Here is a 22,089-nt window from a genome sequence, read left to right as displayed (position 1 = left end):
TACATTGTAGTTGCCTACCACCTACTAGGCACAGTGTAGTGCATTGTATTTGTCTACAATCTACTTAACGCAAAGTATAAAGTGTAGTTGTCAGCCCTTGATTAAATTATTATGGCTTCGCTAAATCTTTCTAGAATTGCCCAACAAAAAGAAGATCACCATCAAAAGCAAGCTGATTAATATCTAATAGAGCTTTCGCTTGCAAGTTGTAAACCTTGATGAGATCCATAAGCTTTGTACTCATATATAGGATTGTTTGTGAGTATTTATTGGTTCAATTAACCCAGTTATAATAGACTATCTTTCTCTACTTCTCCCTGCCTGTCCAGCATGTAGTGTTTTGAGTTTATTAGTTTAACACAGGATTACTATTACAATTGTTGGAAAATCCGTCCTGCGAGAGCTTGTGCAACTGTCAAATTTATTATACAGATGTTTATTTTCTGTTATTCATCACCCATAGGGCTAGTTCAAACCTAACAGACAGGATAGCCTAAGTTACTCAACTGGTGCGGCCTACGAGAGGTCCGCATACTCTAAAACATTAGTGCGAGTTTTTAAATATAGCTCGATTTATAATACAATCAAAAAGGCTACAAGAGCAGAGCAATACAACAACAAAGATATCGTAGACAACACACAAAGTTCTGAAGTTACTGTATTTAACTTGGTGGCGACATACAAACATGTTATGGTTCTATTCAAAACTCAATAGCTGGAGCACGAAAATGCATGTCCTTGACGCAATGCCCAAACTCGGGTGAACACTTGAAGCAAAAAGATAAAAACTTTATCCAATCAGGTTACTGGAGACATAAAGATCGGTAATATAGACGCTAATTTACAAAAGAACTGTTGGCGTGATAGAACGGTGTGGTGCTGGCAAAGCCAATGAGGAGCGCAACTACCTAAAAAACCTCAATTCTATTGGTTCATTTTTAAGAATTACGAGTATGATTATGGGATGATACGGCTTTACTCCTCCTCTTCCTCTTCTGACTCGGTCTTGCGTTCTTTGTGCATGACACGGCGCTCGACCACAATGGTTTGACCGATGGGAGAGCTTTCTCTTTCAACAAAAGAAGAAGGAGTCAAGTAGGCGCCGTCTCCAGTCGATAGCGTAACTTCTACAATAGTGCGATCACTCTATTAATCTACTTGTATAAATATTTTTATTGGGGTCTATTGTTTTTATAAAATTTTTTTACATATGGTAAACCAAAAAATCAAATAAAAAACCAATAAATAAAAAGGTATTGCCATGTGATGACACAAACAGTTATACAAGACTTGAAACTACTAAGGCTAGTTACACATTTTATCTCTTTTGACAAAAGATTAAAATAATTAGCAATACAATTGTTGAGTGCATCTTTGGGTAAGTACATAATAAAATCATCACGTCGTGTTTATCTGGTAATTGAGAATTGAGGCTTTCTAGACCACCATGTATTTTTTGAATACGCATTTAAATTGTAAATCACTGCCTGAATTACTTCAACTCAGGTCCAAGAAAGTTAAAAGCATTAAATACTTTGTGAACATAGAATTTGTAAATTTCCCGAGCTTACAATATTTTCATATATTGGCCCAGTAGAAAGAATGCCTTTATATAATAATAGTTTATTCCAATCATTGATTAGGCATATTGATTGATGAAAGCGATTATCTCTGCTAAAGCAGATACTACCAATTTGTGATAAAACGTTCTTTTGGGAACAATTAGTCTTCCTTTTACCATACTTACTGATTCAATGAGTTCACAAAACAATCTGATATTATTTTGCCACCCACAAGCAATAAGCAAGAGTATGTTCTATAAAATGAACATAGAAAAGGTGTGACAACTCCAACTTTTAAACCAGTACACCATTACAATCTTAAAGAATTGTGGATTTTTTCTGGAATTTTCTGCTGATTTATACGAAGATCAAGTATAACGAAACCCTTGTTCCGGAAACTTCATCAATTACATGAAACCCAACCAGATCCATAAATTTCCTGTCGTATATCAACACAACAGAAGCAGATAGTGATAATCAATTGGGCTAAAATCTCTTGAACTTTTATTACCTCTGCGGGGGACCCTCACATACTCAACATATTCCTCATTAAGCCTGGGAGCAGCAGCTTTCTTCCTCTGCTGATAGAACTTGAGTGAACTCTCAGCTGCAGCTGCCCGACCCTCATGGTGCTCAACGAGAGAAGCGAGCTTACGACAATGGTTTCTCATTTTGATAACGGCATTCTCCTAGCGAACAAGGCAGTCACACTGAAGATATTGTGCATTGAATTACCTGATATATATATAGAGATGATTATAGAGAGAGTGTGAGTAGGAGTTATGCTCGGACAATCCGAACGACCTCCCGCTGAACACTAGTGCTACGAGCACGCGACCTTGATGCGAGATGGCTACGCTCTGCCGCGTCAGCTCGGCCTTCTGCTTCCTCCAGAACAGCTTGCAGTTTTCGGTATTTATTCAAAGTGATAGTGGTGACCTCTTCCTACATCACAGAGGAAACGGGAACACTTAGCTCTCATTGGATGGTTATACAAACCCCCGATTGCTGATTGGATGGTTGTCCAAAACCTGGGTGTGCGTTGGATGGTTGTACATCACAAGGGAGATGGACAAATTAAAATATGTAAGCCATGCTATGCAGCGATTTGTTTGCTCAGAGGTCCAACACATGCATTTACGGATTTACATAAATTATATATATGGGAGTACGGGACAAAACGTTTCAAACATTATAGTCTACCCACTTTTTTAATAATATAATGAGAATATTGCTATGCAGCTTAGCGAATCAAACCACAACTATTAAATATTCGCTCTTTATGCTACTAAACAACAAAAAAAACCTGCAGTGCTACGAAATGTTGACACAAGCTGTAGTCGATTTACTGCATGGCGATTTAGGAGAGGCTGACTAAGAGCAAAACGAAGGAACACACACAACACATCTAGCTAGAGCTCAGCAAGCTGTAGGTACGGGTTTTAGCTATGTGACAAGTCACCCGTGTGAGAGGAAGGAAAAGGTCACCTACTATACTGCAATTTTAAAATAGTTTGACCCTCAATGATGAAAAGTGGTGAAGTACAACCATGGCTCCCACGCTCACCCAGAGAATGTGAGTGAAAGCTTCTATAAATGAACACTCACTTGCGAAGCAGTGAGAAAACTGATATAGTAAGGAGCCTGTAAAACAACTGTCGCCAAACAAACAAACATCTGAACAGCAAAGGTTTAGAGCAGTTGCAACACTCATGCAGATATGCCTCAAGACATTATAATTATTAATGTATCACTTCCATCAGAACTATAATGTCTTATAATTGAATGCTTATAAACAAATGCGAAATGGTGTGTGTTAATGAACAGAGGTTTAGCCCCCAATGAATCAAAAATACATTTGCAAGGACAAAAGCATTTAAAAGAAGCTTGTTAAGTGAGAACTAAGGTAGATTCTTCTGCTGACCATGCACTGGAACTAGTAGATATCAGCAAGAACTGTGAGTCCTTAGAAATGACGAACCGACTAAAATTTACATTGAACAGAGCCCAAACGAGCATATACATTAATAATGTACATATATATGTACATACTTATAGTACATATACATATAGTGGATATACATATAAGTGCACTATACAAATTGCACTATAGTATACATACATATATACATTTGTATATATGTATATACACTATACGCATATATAGCGTATATATAGTCATATATACATTTGTATATACCAGTATGTACATATATATATATACGTACATACAAATCAGTATATACATATATACATTTATATATATGCACATACTGATATGTATGCACATATATACATATACATATATATATATATATATATATATATATCAGTATGTACATGTAAAACTTTTTTTTTTATCTGAAGATTGTTGTCAGCAAGCATGAAACTATTAGTAATCAAGTGTTTTCTCTAAAGTTAGTCTGTTTTACTGATTTAATGTTCATATATATATATACATATATATGTACATACTTATAGTACATATAGATGTACATACTGATACAGCTATTGATTGGTACAGTAAAATATGATGTTTAGGTTAGTTAATTTCCTCTACTTTTATGAATGATTTTTAATATTTTTAAAAGTAATACAAAAGGCATATATGTAGCCACTTTGGTGAGAAACAGCAATAATTTTTGTCACACCTAAAAAGTGACGATCAACTGCCTAATTTATTTAGATTAACTCCTACACAATGGAATTTTTTGCACATCTGATAGAAATAATCCACGTCAAAAAGTTTTTGCCAATGTATGGTCAATATTTTTGCTCTAGCAGTTTGAGTTCCTGTCACAGAGCTTTAAATCTAAAGTTTTTTTTGGAATCATCAGGAAATTTTGCCCAGTAGTGAATGCATTCAAAAAAACCAAAACCATGTTTAATTTTTTTTAGGTAAATGAAACTAGCTGCAGAAAAAATGCTGTCGTTTTCGCAGTTTGACCAAAACGCAAACCCCAATTCACTAACACAAAAATATAGCACTCAAAAGTATCTGAGGCTCAAATGCTGAAGAATTTCACTAGAAGAAATATTTTTAAGTCACTGTTCACCATTTTCTTGTCATGAATACTAAACCAAAAATACTTGGAAACCTCGATATTATGCTGTGAATTCTGAGTAAAAAGAAAACAAACTGGTTCATTTTTTTTGGGAAAATAAAAGCCCAATATCCTAAATTTATTGTGGCAAACTTTTGGGTAGATCGGCTAACTCAGTGACTCATGATTAATGTTTTTGAATAGGTACTAAGGTGCGCCATTATAAGGTCTTTTCTTAGCAAATGAGTTAAACAACAGAAAATTTAGTTTTAGAACTATTGGAAACATTGGGTGGTACTTACAGCCTCCTCTACTTGTCTCTTGTACATTTTAATCTTCTGGTTAAGCATGGACACCTGCTCGGTCAAGTCGACAACCATCCTTCTGTCCTCTTCAACAGTCACAAGGAGCTCCTTGAGCTGACGCTCAAACTTTCTTGCGGCAGCTGAAGCCTCACGATGACGACGCTGCTCGGCTTCCAACTCAGCCTCGAGGTCACGAACCTGGAAAAAAGAAACTTGTCATCGCGAGCCATAAACAGGCGTTGGTGTTTTCTTAATTGTTCGCCAATATCACTTCCTCTGACTTGACAAGTACATGCCTGACGAGCGATTCATGTACCGTACTTTTTGGACTATTAGCCGCTACTTTTTTCTGATGATTTGAGCCATGCGGCTTATATAAGAGTGCGGCTATTCTGTGGCCTTTTCTTTGACCGCTAGTGTGCATTAACCAGAATCTATGGTTAGTGCGCCTTTAGCGATGAAAGAAAATATGAAACAATGCCTAATGATACTGTTCCGTTAGGCATTAGGTTAAATAGCATCGGTTAATACGAAACAGTGCCGTTAGACACTGTTCCGTTTTAAACCGCAAAGTTGCCGCCGTATTAAAAAGCACCATCCTGAGTTCTGCGGCCTATACAAAGATGCGGCCTATGTATTGTTTATTATCGGTTTTTGGAAAATAAAGCAGATGCGGCTTATGTAGGGGTGCGGTTTATAGTTTGAAAAGTACGGTAACTAGCTATCATAGTTACATCATACTGCATTTATCATTATCTCAATATTTAGCAGGGTCTGGGTGGAGATTACAATTAAATTAATTGGTAGTTTAAAGTTACATCAAATAAAATAATTTTGGTTTTGTGACTTTCATTAACAATTTAACTAACAAATTATTTTCTGTTCAAATTCAATCATGCATTAAACTAGTTTGTAAAATGATTCATCATAAAATTAATGAACTAAATAATTATTAAACTGAATTATGCACTAAATTACCAAATTAGTTTGTTAATATCAGCGAATTAATAATTGAATTAGTGAACTAGTTTTTTCAAAAGCTGAATTACTCACTAAATTATCAAAAAATCATTTAAAAAAAACTACACTATTGATTAAATAAACAAAGGAAAAACTGAATTAATCATTAACTTTTGAATTAACATAACTATACATTTTGTGTTAAGTTTCTAATTAATAATTTAATGAGTAATTTATGTGAATTCTTAAATGCTCAGAACCCTGATATTTAGAAGAATATTAATGTCAGCAGGTCAAAGTTGACAGACGATGAAAGTTGATAAGGAAATTGAAATTGATTGATTTTTAACCATTCTATATTATGCTCTAAAATGAACAAAAAACAGAAAACTTGAAATGCATATTCAAGTAGCATTTAAACATGCTGACCAGAATTTTACACAAAAAATATAAATGTCTGAACTTCCAACATTATGAGATAATGTACGCGTGTTGGGTTTGATTTTAGTTAATTTAACATTATTTTCTTTTAAAAGTTATAACATTAATTAAAAACTCACTATAATTATGCAGCTTGTAATGATGCGAGAAAAGGTGCAAAGTTTATTCTGGCCTACAACTTCCTTGGCAAAACCAACAGGAGACCACACAGAGATATTCAAGTATTTTGTCATCTACTACCGCTGTCGGATGAGAACATAGCAACCACTTATATATCACATGAGACAGGATCAATAAAGATATAAGTAATGGTCTGGCAAGCAGACAAGCATTCGTATATATTTACAGGCATGATTACCTCTGAACACACAACTCCTCCTAGTGAGAAGAACAGAAAAGTACTCAAGATGAAACTAGCCAGGCAGCTACTACATACAGAGATCTCTGTTCAGTCCCATGAACAGCAAAGAAAGGGTAGTAGAAAATCCCAATTGAAATTACTTGGTCAAGATTAAATTATCTAGCAATCCAGGACTAATATTGTCGCCATTGCGGGCATGGTGTCAACAAGGTATAAGAAAATGGGCGAGACCAATTTCTCCACAGACAATTTCTCCATGTTGCGGTTGGCTGAGCAAAACCCTTACATATGTGTGTATAACTTGGCAGCAGTTTTAATCATCAACAAAATGTTTTTCATTACATGCCAAAAGAAAAAAAAAGAACAGACAGAAATCAGGAATTATTGAGTGAGTTGAACAAATGTGTTTTAAATTTGATAATCTAATAGTATTGCAGAAGAGTTGGAAACGTGAATTGAGGGTGGTAGCAACAGAAAGTTCATAAACTGAAACATACGATGGTAGATGTAGTATCACGGAATAAAAAACGGTGTTTGTCATATGTTGGGAAGGATAAATACAAATTATCTGGGCATAGTTTATGAGGATTTTAAAACCCGTACCACAAATGCGGAACAAGTGCTATACAATGATATAACACAATATATAACAGTACAGTAATATAACACAAGCAGATCTTACCCTTGACTGAAGCTTAGCAATAATTCTCTTGCCCTCACGAGCAGCGAAAGATTCGGCCTCCTCCAGACGAATGCTGATTTCTCTAATTTCGATCTCGAGCTGCTTCCTCAGTGACTCAGCATTGCGATAGTTGTTCTGCTCGAGGGCGAGCTCATCATGCATACGCTTGTTCTCATTGGATAGGCGGTCAGCGCGGTCATTGGCAGCGGCCTGAACAGAGAAAATGCAAAAATTCAATATGATTCGAGGGTATGAAAAGCATTTGCGCTGACCAAATGTTTACACACTCAGAGATAAATTTTGATGGCTCATCTCTCGTAAGATACTCTGGTGGTTTGTCTATAGCTATGTGAAGGTCAAAATGGATGACATTGTTGTTAAATTCATACTCACAGCATTAGAATAAATAACTTTTCTGACTTGACTATAGTAAACTGCCTTTGGACCACCAGCTAGATCATTTTCAACACAAGTAAAAGCAGTGTTCGAATTGCACCAACTGTTTGCATAAGTCCGTTTCTTTCGTTATAAGATCAGCAGTAGGTTAATTCTATAACTACTAACCAGATTAGCACGAGCCTCCTCAAGGTCAGCGAGCATCGAAGTGTAGTCTCCCTCGAGACGTCTCTTCTCATTGGTTAATGCCGTGATGTGAATATTAATCTCCGAAACTCTGCTGGTGGCCTCATCTCTCTCAGCCTCAGCAGATTTGCGGCCTCGCTCAGCCTGACAGCAACAAGCTCTCAAATGTTATTTAGAAAGCCCAAACAGCAAGTTGAATTAAACTTATCATGCACATCAGCCAACCCACTTAGTAAACAAAATGTGTCCTCAGTGCTTGAGTTAACAAGAACTCATCCAAGTTACACTTTGTAAACAAACAGCACAGGAGAACTGAAAAGCTAAGTCTAATATATACACCATTTATATATTAGAATATATACACGTAGCATATAATATACATGTATATATTTATAATATAGTATGTAATATATATACTCATAATATACATGTAGTATGTAATATATACACTTAATATTGTATGTAATATTTATACTTATAATATAGTATGTAATATATACACTTAATATTGTATATAATATTTATACTCTGAGTATAATACTCATAATATTGTATGTAATATATACAGTTATAATATTGTATGTAATATATACCTTAATAATACAGTGTGTAATATATATATACTTATAATATAGTATGTAATATGTATACTTATATTATATATATACACGTATATATATAATATAAGTCTATATCTGTGAGACAGACTAATTACGATCTAGGGCTAAGATGATGAATAACAACCGTTAAGGCTACCTTAGGCTAAGGGTTCAGACATGAAGACCTGAGACTATGCCCTGATAAAAATAAAACGGCTAAAACCTAGTCTAAGAGCAACTCCTAATAGAATAGGCTGAGTTTGATGAGCCCTCACATTTTCAAGAGCAGATCTGCAGTCTTCCAACTCAGCAGTCAAAGCCGCTCGTCTCTTCTCAGCATTAGCCAGAGATCCTCTGGTGTCAGCGAGAACATGCTCCATGTCTATCACAGTGGTCTCTAGCTCCTAAATACATAGCGGATGGTTTAGAATTAGTGAAAAAAAAGTCAGCATCTTATAAAGATAAAGTACTATCAGTAAAGTGGAGATAACTTCTGAACATGATGCTGGAGATGACAACTCCAATATTAACTAGTTATTTGCCAGTGACTTCCTGAATAGTTGACAAGCGGTGCATTCAATTGGCTGGTAAAAGATAAATTTCAAATTAGGTCCAAGTACCATAGGTAGTACCATAGTAGCATAGGCCAAATACCTTAATTCTAGCCTGGGCTCCCTTGCCAGACCTCTGTAAATCAGCATTTACTCTGTTCAAGTTCTCAACTGTAATCTCATACTCTCTGATCTCACTGTCGTATTTCTTCTTAAGTCGACCAAGCTCAGCCTTGTATCTTGTCTCGATCTCGACGATGGTTCTCTGTAGTTCCTCAATAGTACGCTGGTTGTTCTTTCTGCAAGAGAGCATCATAAGTGAGAATAATGCTAAAGGAGTATGCTTATACGGAGGGATTGAGCTGACCACATGTCTAGGCACACACATCAATGCACATCCTACTAAAAGCTCTTATACATATTTTTAAATGTTTTGGAATTCCAGTGAGTTTTCCTCACATTGAATGGTTTCATAATCATTGAACATAGCTGAAAGTTAAGAGCGGACAACTCCTTTTAACATAAACTAATATAGATTGCCAGCTGTTTGTTGACTGTAGAGGTCGAGGAGAATGACAGAATTCTGAAGTTTTTAAAGCTGCCAGCAATGACAACACAGCAAGTTTGAAGAATGATATAAAATTTTTCATCAATCCTGCTTTCTTGTTCGTATGAGAAACTTGTTTTAATTCAGATGTAAGAAGCCTATCAGCTCCAATTTATCCGTTCCAAGAATTATTTCATTGTCTACTTCTTTGGTCATCTACGAGTCGTCTAGGAGCGAGTGACTCTGAATAGGTTCAAGTAACCACTCATGTACTACTGGCACTACTATTCTAGTAACCAATCATGTACTACTAACACTACTATTCTAGTAACCACTCATGTACTACTGGCACTACTATTCTAGTAACCACTCATGTACTACTGGCACTACTATTCTAGTAACCACTCATGTACTACTGGCACTACTATTCTAGTGACCCCTCATGTACTACTGACACTACTATTCGAGTAACCACACATGTACTACTGGCACTACTATTCTAGTAACCAATCATGTACTACTAACACTACTATTCTAGTAACCACTCATGTACTACTGGCACTACTATTCTAGTAACCACTCATGTACTACTGGCACTACTATTCTAGTAACCACTCATGTACCACTGGCACTACTATTCTAGTAACCACTCATGTACTACTAACACTACTATCTGTCAGGAGCAGTTTTGGCAAGTTAAGACCAGAAACTGCAGCTTTAGATATAAGTCGAACTTCCAGTGATGTGCACAAATACACAAATGGTTGTCAGAATACGATCTGACAAAAGGGAAGCGTAAAGTAGAATAATAAAAATTGAATTCGCTCTTTAATCATGTAAATAAACTAAAGAGATGCCAGTTACCTCAGTCCCTCCAGCTCATCCTCCTTCTCTCTAAGTCTTCTCTCAAGCTCAGCCTTCACGCTGCTCAGGGCGTTGTTGGCAGCAGCTAGTCTGTTCTCCAAGTCAGCATTAGCATTTTCAGCATCACCGAGGGCTCCGTTCAGACTGTCACGCTCTCCCTCAAGAGAGATCTTAATTTGTGTCAAGTCGTTAACATTTCTAAAAACATATATTTATAAATCTAAACCTAACTAAAGATTTAAATAGCTGTATAAAAAACCTTGTTCATTTCAAAACACAGCTTTTCTGTGATATTACTGACATATTTAATAGTATACAAGTCATAGTTTGTACAACACATGATGACAGCTCTTCAGAATTGTTCATTTATATCAATATTTTGTTAACATTGCTAAAATAGTTATTTTCCGACCATTCTGAATTGGCAATAAATTCAAGTTATATGTATGTTGATGTTAACATTCTAAGACAAGATAATTCCAAAGTCTAAAGTACACATGATATTTAAAGCTAACAAGAAATTTATATCTGACCTTGTAGCGTCCTTCAGGCTGCCTTCAGCTTCTCTTAGCCTTTCTGCCAGGTTCTTATTCTCACGGGCCAAAGCATCATTCTTGCCATGCAAGTCATCAAGTTGGGATCTAAGTCTACCATTCTAAAACGGCCAAAAATATGATAACTCGCTATTATAAGTCTCCAAGCATGTCATGCAAGACATGTATGTAAAAACATCAAAAGTGAAAAATGCCTTTCATAATCATAAAAAGAAAAAAACTGGATTTAATGATTCCGATGCAGCACTAGTACCGTTTTGTTAGCAAAGATTTCACGAAGAGGTTAGGAGAAATTTAAAACATTAAAGGCAGGAAAAAACACTAGTAATATACTGTGTGTTCACTTAAATTAGCCAATACATCTTTCCAACATCTCTCAAGTTTGAGGATAATTAGTGAGTTTACATGTAAAATATGGAAAGACAACTCCTACCAGTCAACTTGTAATAACCAATGCAGTAACCAGTAATCGGAGGTAAACACAAACTAATAGTGTGAAAATAAGTGTTTTGTATGAGTGGTTAACTGAGCGAACAAGCAAATTTGCTTTTTAAGCTTGCAAACAATTATGTATATAGATATATGACTGGTAAATTGACGTCCATAGACATCGATGACTACCTGCATAGATATGTGATACTAACATTATCGGTGAGAGTTCGGATTTCGGTAAGAGAGCTAGAAAGCTGAGACTCGGCATCCCCAAGTCGAGCTCCCAAGTCACCATTTGCCTTTTCTATGTCCTTCATCCTCCTGCTCATGTCATTGTTCATGCCTACAGCATGGTGAGAGCTTGTTTTAGAAAGTTGGAGTTGTTTACCTTATGCCCTATTGGCTTGCCAAAGGAAGCATTAACTCAACAAAAAACGATTGGATAGAAAAAATTCATACTGACAAACTGCAACTAAATACAACTGTGAAAACAATTCATGACAAGTGTTACTTTGCTGACAGCAACCGTTGGCTCAGAAACTTGACGAAGTCTGGACTTTAAATGTCAGATTTTTGTAGGCAGCAAGAGTTCAAGCATAACACATGTAGAAGAATATTCTACATTGAAACATGTTTTATAACATAACAAAAAGACATAACCTTGAACATTGCGCCACAGTAAAGCAGCAGTAACATTTGGATGATAAGCAAGTTCATCAAACTCTATGCAATGATAGACACAGTTTATGATAGACACAATGATGACATAAGGTGCTACTATGAATGAAAAATGGCAAACAGCTAAAAAACAGTTTACATCAGCCCTTACCACCAAGGTTATCAATTTCAATGGTGAGCTCTTTGATTTCTGAGGTAAGTTTATCTTTGGACTTGTTGAGACCTCCAATCTTGCTGTTGGCAGCGTCAAGCATATTAGTCAGCTCAGTAATGCGCAGCATCAACTTCTTCCTGTGAATAGAATTCTAGCTGCACGCTCATAGAACTAAACTTTCATAAAACATATATTTCCATAGAGATATTCATTCATAGTGTCAGAAATATGAGCATTGAACTCAAGTCCAACCAACTATACTGTTATAAAAACTCAAATTATTTGCAAATACGCAGCTATTTGCAATACCTCCGATATAGATATGCTCTCAAAGACATAACTAGGTTCAAATGCACATATACCTAGCAGTAGACTTTCATATACATAGAGCCACACTCCCATAAAGCTACTCTCTGATAATATACCTCCCAGAAGGTTATGCAGTCAGTCTAGCACTACATCTGTCATATACCATATGTATATAGCCATAGGTTGATTTTCACAAAAAGGTAAAAATATGTATCACACCGAGCGTTGAATGAACAGAGCTGGAGATATGTGGTGACAGGTGATGACAGATGGCATGTTGCATGAATGGTACGGATTCCCCTTGAAAAACTGCTTTCCCTTCTTATTTGACCTCCCCTTTCATTGGTTACAATTGTTTATTCAAATAACATTATAACGGTAAGCTTCATTCAGCAGATACGTAGTTTGCTACGATTGAGATATCAAACTCTTAAATGCGTGTTCAATTGATGAAAGTGACTAAAGTTTATTAATAAACATGCCTTCACATGAATGAGAGCATCTACGAGTGGGAGGACCACCCTGTAGGGGACCACCCACATATACATGTACATGGGTGGTCCTCTACAGGTATACAGATATGAGACCCACCTAAAAATATACAAAACCCTCCGACAGCAAGGACAGAGGATTCTGCAGAATAGGTTTTTGAAATTTTATCACACTTTAAATTAAACCCAAGACCATATCTAGTACCTGATGATATGTGAAAGAAGATAGATTCTATCCTAGTGCATACTTGTCTTCCCTAAAGGAAATTGATCTTGACGAAGGATAACCACTGACCTGGTTTCTTCAACTTCATCATTCTTAGCAGCGATCTCACGATCGAACCGATTACGAAGGGCCTGAAATTCTCCCTCTAGTTTAGCATATCTGGCCTTTGCATTGGCGGCATCCTCGGCCTCCTCATCACATCGCAATGCCAAAGCATCGTAGTCAGCTTGTAGGTTGGCCAGGGCTGACTGCAGGTTAGCTCTTTGCTGACAACAGACAAGGAAGAGCAATTGAACGACAAGAGTAATAACAACCACCTCACTGCCATCACTGAGACTGGTCTTGTATGGCTATCTCTTTTATTCTGTTCTTCTGTTAGGAAATATTCAGCAATATTTGCATTTCCTGAGTTCATTTTGAAACACCTAACTTTGGTATGATATTACTAACACATATAATACCCTACAAATCATAAAATCGTACCATCACATAACGATAGCTCATTGGAAATGTTTTATATGTCATTATTTAGTTGACAGCGATAAAACAAATATCCTCCAGTCATCGTGAATTGGCAATAAATTCAGGATATATGTTGATATATGTTAAATGTTGGCAATATTTGGCACGAGTTAAATTCCATGTCTATGAAATAGTCAGCAATGGTAAATACACAGTGGCTAACTAGAGCTTCACAATATGGAGATTTAACTGTTTGATGGTAATTTTCAAGGTAGACGATTTAAAAATCGCCACCATTTAAAGATATACTGCCAATCGTATAAACGATGTAATCGTCTAATGGCGATTTATCTCATACTTGATAATAGGTAGAACGATGCGCGTTTGTGGTCTCAGGCCATACATGTAAATTATTGTTGATGCTGGTGAACAGAATGAGACAACGGCAGTTTCATACAGTCTATCTACAGTCACTCGTTTTCCAATCACTCTCCCTAAATTGTCTTCACTGTCTCCCAATCACATAGTTCTTCAAATTACTTAAACTAAGGAAAAGTGTTATACCATACCATAAAGTTATTCCACAATAATGTTATGTGTCAACTTGTCCAAGAGTAGTGATAAACATCAAAGGGACTACTTACCCGTCCCTCATCATCAGCAACACGCTTCATGTCCTCGAGCTGAGTAGTCAAACTGATTTTCAACTTGGACAAGTTTCCGCTGCTTGACTCAAGGTCCTGCAATGCCTTCTGAAGGTCAAAGTTCTCCTGTGTCAGTCTTGTCTTGGCGTTATTTGCATCACCGAGTTGTCTTGTTAAGTCATCAACCTGCAAAAAGCCACAAACGTGGAAGTCGATAGGCTAACCTGAATATATGATGTAGTTGATTGGCCAGTATGAATACTAGTGCAAGTTGATTGGTCAGTATGAATACTAGTGAAAATTGATTGGCTAGTTTAAATTGCAACCTACTTCAAGAAGCTACATGTAGCTCAAGCAAATCAAATTAATCTTCCAGAAACAATGGACAATAAGATGTGTTCCAATCCGGTTTGACACAATAAATTACTTCAATCAAAAAAACTAGTCTAGTCGGAAGATGAAATGATTCAAATTTTGGGATCTGATTGCAACTGAAAGCAGATAAATCCAACAAGGCGAGACAACTCCAACTGATATATTCTCTATACCTGTGCTCTTAGTCTAGCCAGCTGTGCCTCAATCCCATCAGCTCGAGAGTTGGCAGCCATCATACCTTGACGGCTGTTCTCAAGGTCAGACGAAAGAACATCAATCTCGATAACCAGGTTTTGTCTTTCCTTCTCTGACCTACAGGAGTGGCCAGGTGACTTTGTAAACTATTATAGTACCCTTATAAGACTTACACACACTTACAATATAAATCACTTTTTTCAACAACATTTATTTTTCACCAAGACTACTTCCTTACTACATTACAGTGATACTCTGAACCGTGGGAAAGAAACTCAGAAAGATTTCTATCTAATAGTCAAGATTTAAAATAATTTCTTGCTAAGTAGACTCCCTGGAAACAATTGCTACAAGAGGCCTTTTTCTATCTAGACTAGTTCCCTGGCAGCCCGCCGGGTGCTCTGTGAGAGATCATTGTGCGCCCTGAGAGATCATTGTGTGCTGATAAAACACAGAGCATTACTATCTGCACAATTACTCAAAAGCACCTCGAGGCAGCTGGTTTGTGCAGGTGTTAGAGTGTTGACCTACAGAGCTGAATGTCATGAGTTTGAATTCTGCATGAAGCGCTCTTTTATTCCAATCTCTAACCCTGGCTTCGGACAGATGCATGTACATACAGACAGACATGGCTCTTATCATACATGCAATAGAGACTAAATTTTCGGAACAAGGATTGACAACTCCCAATCATTCATTATCAAGTGAACAAATTCCAGGGAAAAACTAGTAAACTATTAAATACTAACTTATTCTTTTGCTTGGTGAGCATGTCAATTTGGTCTGACATCTCTGCTACAGTCTGTTGGTGTCGTCTCCTCATCGTTTCTGACTCCATCTCAAGAGCATTCTGGGCCATCTCTAGGTCTTTCCTCATTTTAGTGATCTCGAACTCTCTCTTGCGGTTAATTTCAACCTACAGAGAGTTACCAAGAACATTTAGGCTGAGCGGAAAAATTCAAACTACGAATAAAAACAGGCCAATTTTACAGACAGTTTGAAAAATGAGGGCTGATAACAAATAGAAAAGAATTAAAATAATAAACAAAACAACAAGAAATATAAAGATGGAGGATACAGAAAGCAGTAACTCATTTTACATAGAACTTGTTTGTTTCATATTATATGTAAATTCAAAAGTGGTGATTTCAAACATCAAACAAATCAGATCCAACAAATACAAACATTAAATATTAGTGAAAAAATCAGTAAAGCTCGAAATTAAAGAGCTATATCTTCATATATTTTATAAAGATACAAGCATAGTTATCAGCTTCATGATAAGCGCACAAAATTATAAAGAAATCTATGAAGGAATGAGGGAGATTTTAGTGAGAAACATAAAACTTATCAGAGATGAAAACAGATAGATATGGACATAATGAGATTTCTTTCTTGTCACCTGCTGAGATGAGAGTCCACCCGCTTCATCGAGTCTGTCATTTAGAGAGTCAACCATCAACTGCAACTCCGTCGAATTCCTTTCGTACTGAAAATTACAAGTGATATACCTTCATTAGTGAAATGATAGCGAGTTTGAATTAGAATCTGCACTTGTTATATTAAACAAGATAAATAGATAATTTGCTAACTGTAGTGACGACAAAATATAGACGCCCAAACTTTGTTAATTAATGTAGAATTGAATCTTACGTATAACCCAGAAAGGAATTTATCCAACGGTTTAAAGCCGAACGGAATCATAGCAAATGGTAGCGTGAGACAACTCCAGTGCAGACTATTGTAAATGAGCATACATTTGAGAGGTCAGCAAACTTCATACTAAAGTACATGAAAGGTCAGAAGACAAAAGCTTAAAGATGGGTTTTTGGAAATTATATACATAATCCTGCCACTTGCAAAAACACGAAAGAAGTTTTAAACAACAAATTTTATACAACTGATATTGACAGACAAAAACAAAAAGTTGAAAAGCTATGAGATACTAAACAATAGATCAGAAATTGGAAACAAAAAGGTGCTGCCACTTGGCAAGTGAAGTTTAAAAAAAATGCTACAATAAATATGTTTTAAAGACAAGTTTAAAGGGAGGATGAATGAAAAAGGAAGTCGTAACAGGAAGTTTGAGCTTTTGAGACAGGACGTAGGTGGGACTCACCCTCAGCCTCATTTCCCTCTCAGCATCAAGCATGTCCTCCAGTTCCCGCAGTCTTGCCTGCAATAAAAAATCTACACCTCAGAAAAATTCTCCGGACAGCGGTTCAATACAGTAAAAGCTATTCTACACCACACCAATTAAATGGCTTGTACTTAATTTGAAGTATTTTTCAGTTGTTTCTATGATTTAGGAATTAATGCCCGTGAATTCAATTTGCACACAGCAACAAGGGAGGAATGAAGCAGATTGTGACAGCAGGGTTTAGCTACTGGATAAGAGAGGAGCTCTCAACAACAGGGAAGCGGTTGGACATGTAGGGTCAACTACAGCGACATAGATAGAGTAAAACAGCTGGCTGACATCTTTGGAAGAAACAGACTCTGGAAGAAATACCAGATAACTAGCGTTAACCCTTTTAACATTTTTAACCACTAATCTACATCTGAGAATTATTAAAAGACAGGTATGTAGAGTAGTTATGTTATTACATGAGCACAGTACATAGTAGAGGTGTTATTACATGGGCACAGTACATAGTAGAGGTGTTTCTACACTGGTACACTATGTAGATATGCTAATACATTAGTGCATCACCAAGAAAAAATGTTATTACATTGGCACAGCATAGAGTAGAGATGTTATCGCACTGGCACACTACAGATTGAAGTGAGCGTGTAAAGGTGTGAATACATTTGCACGGTAGAAAGTAAAAATATTATTACAATGGCAGACTATCAAGCAGAGATGATATTACAAGGGGACACCTTAAAGTAAAAATGTTATTATATTGGCACACCATAGAGTAAATATGTTATTGATTTGGTATACCATAAAGATTTTATTACATTGGCACCGCATTGAGTAGAAATGTTATTACATTTGCACACCATAGAGTTGAGATGATATTACATTGGCACACCATAACTAGAGATGTTGTTACAATAGCAGATCATTGACTAGAGATGTTATTACATTGGCACACCATAGGGTAGAGATGCGCTTACGTTGTCATATCATAGAGCAGAGATGTTATTACAATGGTACACCTTTGAGTAGAGATGTTATTACACCGATACACCAGGGAGTCGAGGTATTATTACTTCTATACACCATGGAATAGAGGTGTTATTACATCGAGACACCATGGAGTAGAGGTGTTATTACATCGAGACACCATGGAGTAGAGGTGTTATTACATCGAGACACCATGGAGTAGAAGTGTTATTACATCGATACACCATGGAGTAGACATTATTACATCGATACACCTTAGAGTAGAGATGTTATTACATTGGTACACTATAGACTAGATGTGTTATTGCTTGGGCACATACTGAATAGCTATACTATTGTCTAGATTTTATTAGCAAAAGATGCAGAGGTAAATGTTTGAGAGATAATGAGTAGCAGGAGGTATTTAGTAGCTGAGGGAGGGATGAGAGGGATACAACATCATTACCAGTAATTATACCGTATATGGTAGGCCTATGTAAGGCGATACATAAACCCCTACTCTAATCACCGATAATATTCCGTGATACTGCCGTAGACCGCTGACATTACGTTGCGCTATTAGGCATTTGTTTGCGGTTATGTGAACTAAAAGTATGTCATCTTTTAGCCAATCCGGAACACTCAAAATGTGAAAAAAAATCATGTTTGTTATCATAAATAAAATAAGGATAGAAATTGGTGATGTCAATTTAAAGTTAGCAAAAGTTATAATAATCCAATCTAAACACTATAGAAGAGAAAATTGTTGTGAAAGCTTCCATGCAGCTCAAAGAGGCTCTCATCTAATAGTTAAACAGAAGCGTCACACTAACAGTATAAATTTAATGGCAGTTTTCTGTTTTCATTGTTTGCTTGAGATGTACTTATGTAGAGCCGCGAGACAGCTGAGCACACCAGAGCTATTTATATATGTACTGCAGACATCTGCAGGTGAAGGGCTTCTGAACATCGTAAATATAAAAAGTATTACTTCCAAAATAAACCACTTTTGGTCCAATGATTTGTCAAAATGGTGGTAAGTCAAAGGCAGAAAATGCAGACTTATGATGCACCATAGACCTACAGACCTACCATAGACCTAAAGACCTACCAAATACCTACAGACCTACCATATACCTACAGAACTCAGGGGAAATTAGTTAATAAAACCAGACGAATACTATTTTCGATTATTGTTTAAAAAACAAATTTTTCTCTTTCTAAAACTCTTTTTAAAGGTTCCATTTAAATTTGCTCAATGAAGGTGCTCATCTTCAAACATCAGTTGGCGGGCAAATGCTGCTTACTCAAACTAAAAAACTTTTAAATTCCATTTTTCAAACTTCAGGATTGCAACAATATTTTGAGCTGGTAAGGTCAATTTTAACTTTGCGTGTCGGATAAATATAAGACTTTTTGCTCAAAAGTTGTAAATATATACAGAAACAGCACCTATTACTAGCAGAGTTCATTGGTTGATCAGTGGGACAGACTAAGCTCATCCCTCTCTTACTGAAGCTTATGAACCATAAAGCTAACATTCCATTAGTCGCTGACTGCTGCCGTTCCTACAGCAATTATACTGAGTCGCTGCCTTTAATGCTGAGTAGAGCGAAGCATGTGCAGGAGTCTTTACTAATCAACAGTGAGTTAATAATGCAGATATTTCAATATATAACATATGGGAAGTATGTAGCTTTGACACGCTTATAGGTTTCCATGGTAACAGCTAGCAGTTATGATCAGACATCTATGAGAATATTTGATGAGATTCATTTAGGCGTTTATTGATGTGAACTTTACCGATGATTATGTAGAATGTGAAAATAGACAGTGTTATTGAGATGCTTATAAAAGTGAAAACATTTCTTTATTAGATCTGGGCCAAAGTATATAGGCCAGGTTATGAGTTATTTTTTACTAGATCGTCATTATTCTCATATTGACCGCAATATACCATTCGGAAGGTATGCATAGAGTGAGGCAGGCGCCGGCTGATCAACTCTGATTGACTAGACAATCAAAATCTTGCTGTTTGTCGTTTTGTTATATTTTTCACTATGAAAAAACTAGAGAACTCGTGTGTGCAAAAGTTTATAACTACACGATTGAAAATTAACACTTACTAAAGATCAATTCGCTCACTTATAAGCAAGAATAAGATTGCATTAGTAAGAAGCACGGATATATTTTGATGTACTCAAGTGTTAATAAAAATACTCCTTTGACTAACTGAAAATGCCAGATCATTTTTAGGTATAAAATCAAACATAATTTCACAAAAACCAAGTTTTTCATAGATTTCTTCAAAACTATTTGTAATGAAACGAAGAGTCTATGAAATCGAAGAGCTAAACTGCTATTCCTATTCATGTAAACATTTTAAAGAAAATCTACAAATAGTATTAGAATTAGGCATAACAAACCGCAAAGCTAAAAGTTTTCATGATGGCCTGGTATTAGCGTAAGATTCTTACATCCATAAAAAATGGCTAATTATATTGTACCCTTGACATTAGCAGTGTTCCAACATTTGTATCACAAATATCAACATAAAAGCTCCGAGTAAATACTACGTAAACTCTTCAACTGTCAGTTTGAGGTTTTACAATAGACACACAACGCAACTAATATTGCTAATATTAAGACGCTAATATTAAGGTGCTTGCTAATATTAAGACACCATAAGTAAATATTTCTCCTTTAGCTATTCAGGTGATTTCAAAGCAGTGTGTCACAGCGGTCTCTCTCGACAGAATACAACATAGAAAGCGAGACATTGGGACAACTCATTTTACTACCTCCATTCTGTTGCTAGTCGTTGGTGAAACACCACGGTAGACCTGATAGGTTCTAGTGATCTTGGATACCGTATTGGCATCACCACCATAGTCACTCATGGTCTAACAGAAGAGAAGCCAAGAACAATTACAGGAGGACAGAGAAAGGATTAGTATGCCTGAAAAGCAAGGTGAGTGATCAAACAAGGGTTTGTAGAGTCTTGGCTATGAACTTGTGTTAACTTCAAGTGATAAGATTCATGCAACGTTAAAGATATCAGAGGAATAACATATACATAACATGAGTTAAAGTCGAGCATTTTCGGTGCAATGTTGAGAAAAAGGCAAGAAATACATACCTCCATTCTGTTGCTGGTAGTGGGGGAGGTTCCTCTGTAGACTTGGTAAGTTTTGTTGACACGGGTGATTGTCTGACCCCCATCGCTTTCAGTGACAATCGAAGATCGTTGCAAATCCATCTTAGCAGAATACGCTGATGAGTGTGTCTTAACAGAGTGGAAGAGGCAGCACTAATGAACAAGCAGGCGACTGAGTGAGAGCCAAGTCGAAAGTGAATCTCCTACGATCAACAATAATACCTTCAGAGCACTGTAATCAGGCAGAAGAAGAGCAATGCTCGGCCACTTGATTGTCTGTTTTACAATAAACTCTGAAATCTGATTGGCTGCCGGCGCTGCCTCCCATATAAGGAACAACAAGCGGACGGCAGGAGCTATTGTGCAATTCAGCCTGCTCTTTTAACGCTGCAACCATATTACTCTTGTTAATGTGTATAATAGTCATTCATCGTTGGGCAATTCCACTAGCTATCTTGTGCAAGCCGAATTCCTTAACCGTTTGGCTTTTTATGGCCAATGATCAACACTGGTCTTGGCTCAAACAAAGTACTACCTCCTTTCTTGTACAAAATCTTACATACTTACAACTCACTGTACATCACTAAATATCTTCATATATCGTCTAAAGATTTTGCGATTGAATTTTAGTTACAGGTAACAAAAAATTATATTTGCACACAGGGAGTCTACATACAATAAATAAACAATGTGTACCGTTTTGGCGAACTTTCAGATAACATGTCTACTACTGATGAAAAAATGTCAGCAGAAGTCAAATTCCAATCAAGTTTATCAATTCAATATCAATTCAAAATTAATC

At 36.4% G+C, this 22,089-nt stretch overlaps 1 protein-coding gene across 4 annotated transcripts; it reads right to left on the bottom strand.

Moving 5' to 3' along the window:
* Window positions 1–640: 640 nt before the first annotated feature.
* On the bottom strand, window positions 641–21,500 carry LOC137406608 (paramyosin-like). 4 transcript variants are annotated; one of them, XM_068093201.1, is made up of 19 exons: window positions 21,270–21,500; window positions 20,932–21,033; window positions 17,138–17,194; window positions 16,421–16,507; window positions 15,768–15,934; window positions 14,997–15,135; window positions 14,449–14,634; window positions 13,412–13,608; window positions 12,314–12,453; window positions 11,697–11,827; window positions 11,032–11,153; window positions 10,499–10,696; window positions 9,191–9,386; window positions 8,812–8,940; window positions 7,920–8,081; window positions 7,356–7,565; window positions 4,909–5,109; window positions 2,074–2,251; window positions 641–1,127 (listed from the first exon to the last, which is right to left on the bottom strand). In XM_068093201.1, exons 1-19 carry the CDS (start codon window positions 21,387–21,389, stop codon window positions 976–978), a joined length of 2,874 nt encoding a protein of 957 aa, XP_067949302.1. In that variant the 5' UTR covers window positions 21,390–21,500; the 3' UTR covers window positions 641–975. The 4 variants fall into 4 exon arrangements, with proteins under 4 accessions (XP_067949302.1, XP_067949303.1, XP_067949304.1 ...); XM_068093203.1 differs by lacking the exon at window positions 2,074–2,251 and adding an exon at window positions 2,298–2,507 and having other exon boundaries at window positions 992–1,127; window positions 21,270–21,499; XM_068093202.1 differs by lacking the exon at window positions 20,932–21,033.
* Between the last annotated feature and the right edge of the window lie 589 nt (window positions 21,501–22,089).

The sequence above is a fragment of the Watersipora subatra genome, chromosome 10, assembly GCF_963576615.1.
Source record: "Watersipora subatra chromosome 10, tzWatSuba1.1, whole genome shotgun sequence".
NCBI classification, from domain to species: domain Eukaryota; kingdom Metazoa; phylum Bryozoa; class Gymnolaemata; order Cheilostomatida; family Watersiporidae; genus Watersipora; species Watersipora subatra.
This window is presented reverse-complemented; position numbering and strand designations above follow the sequence as displayed.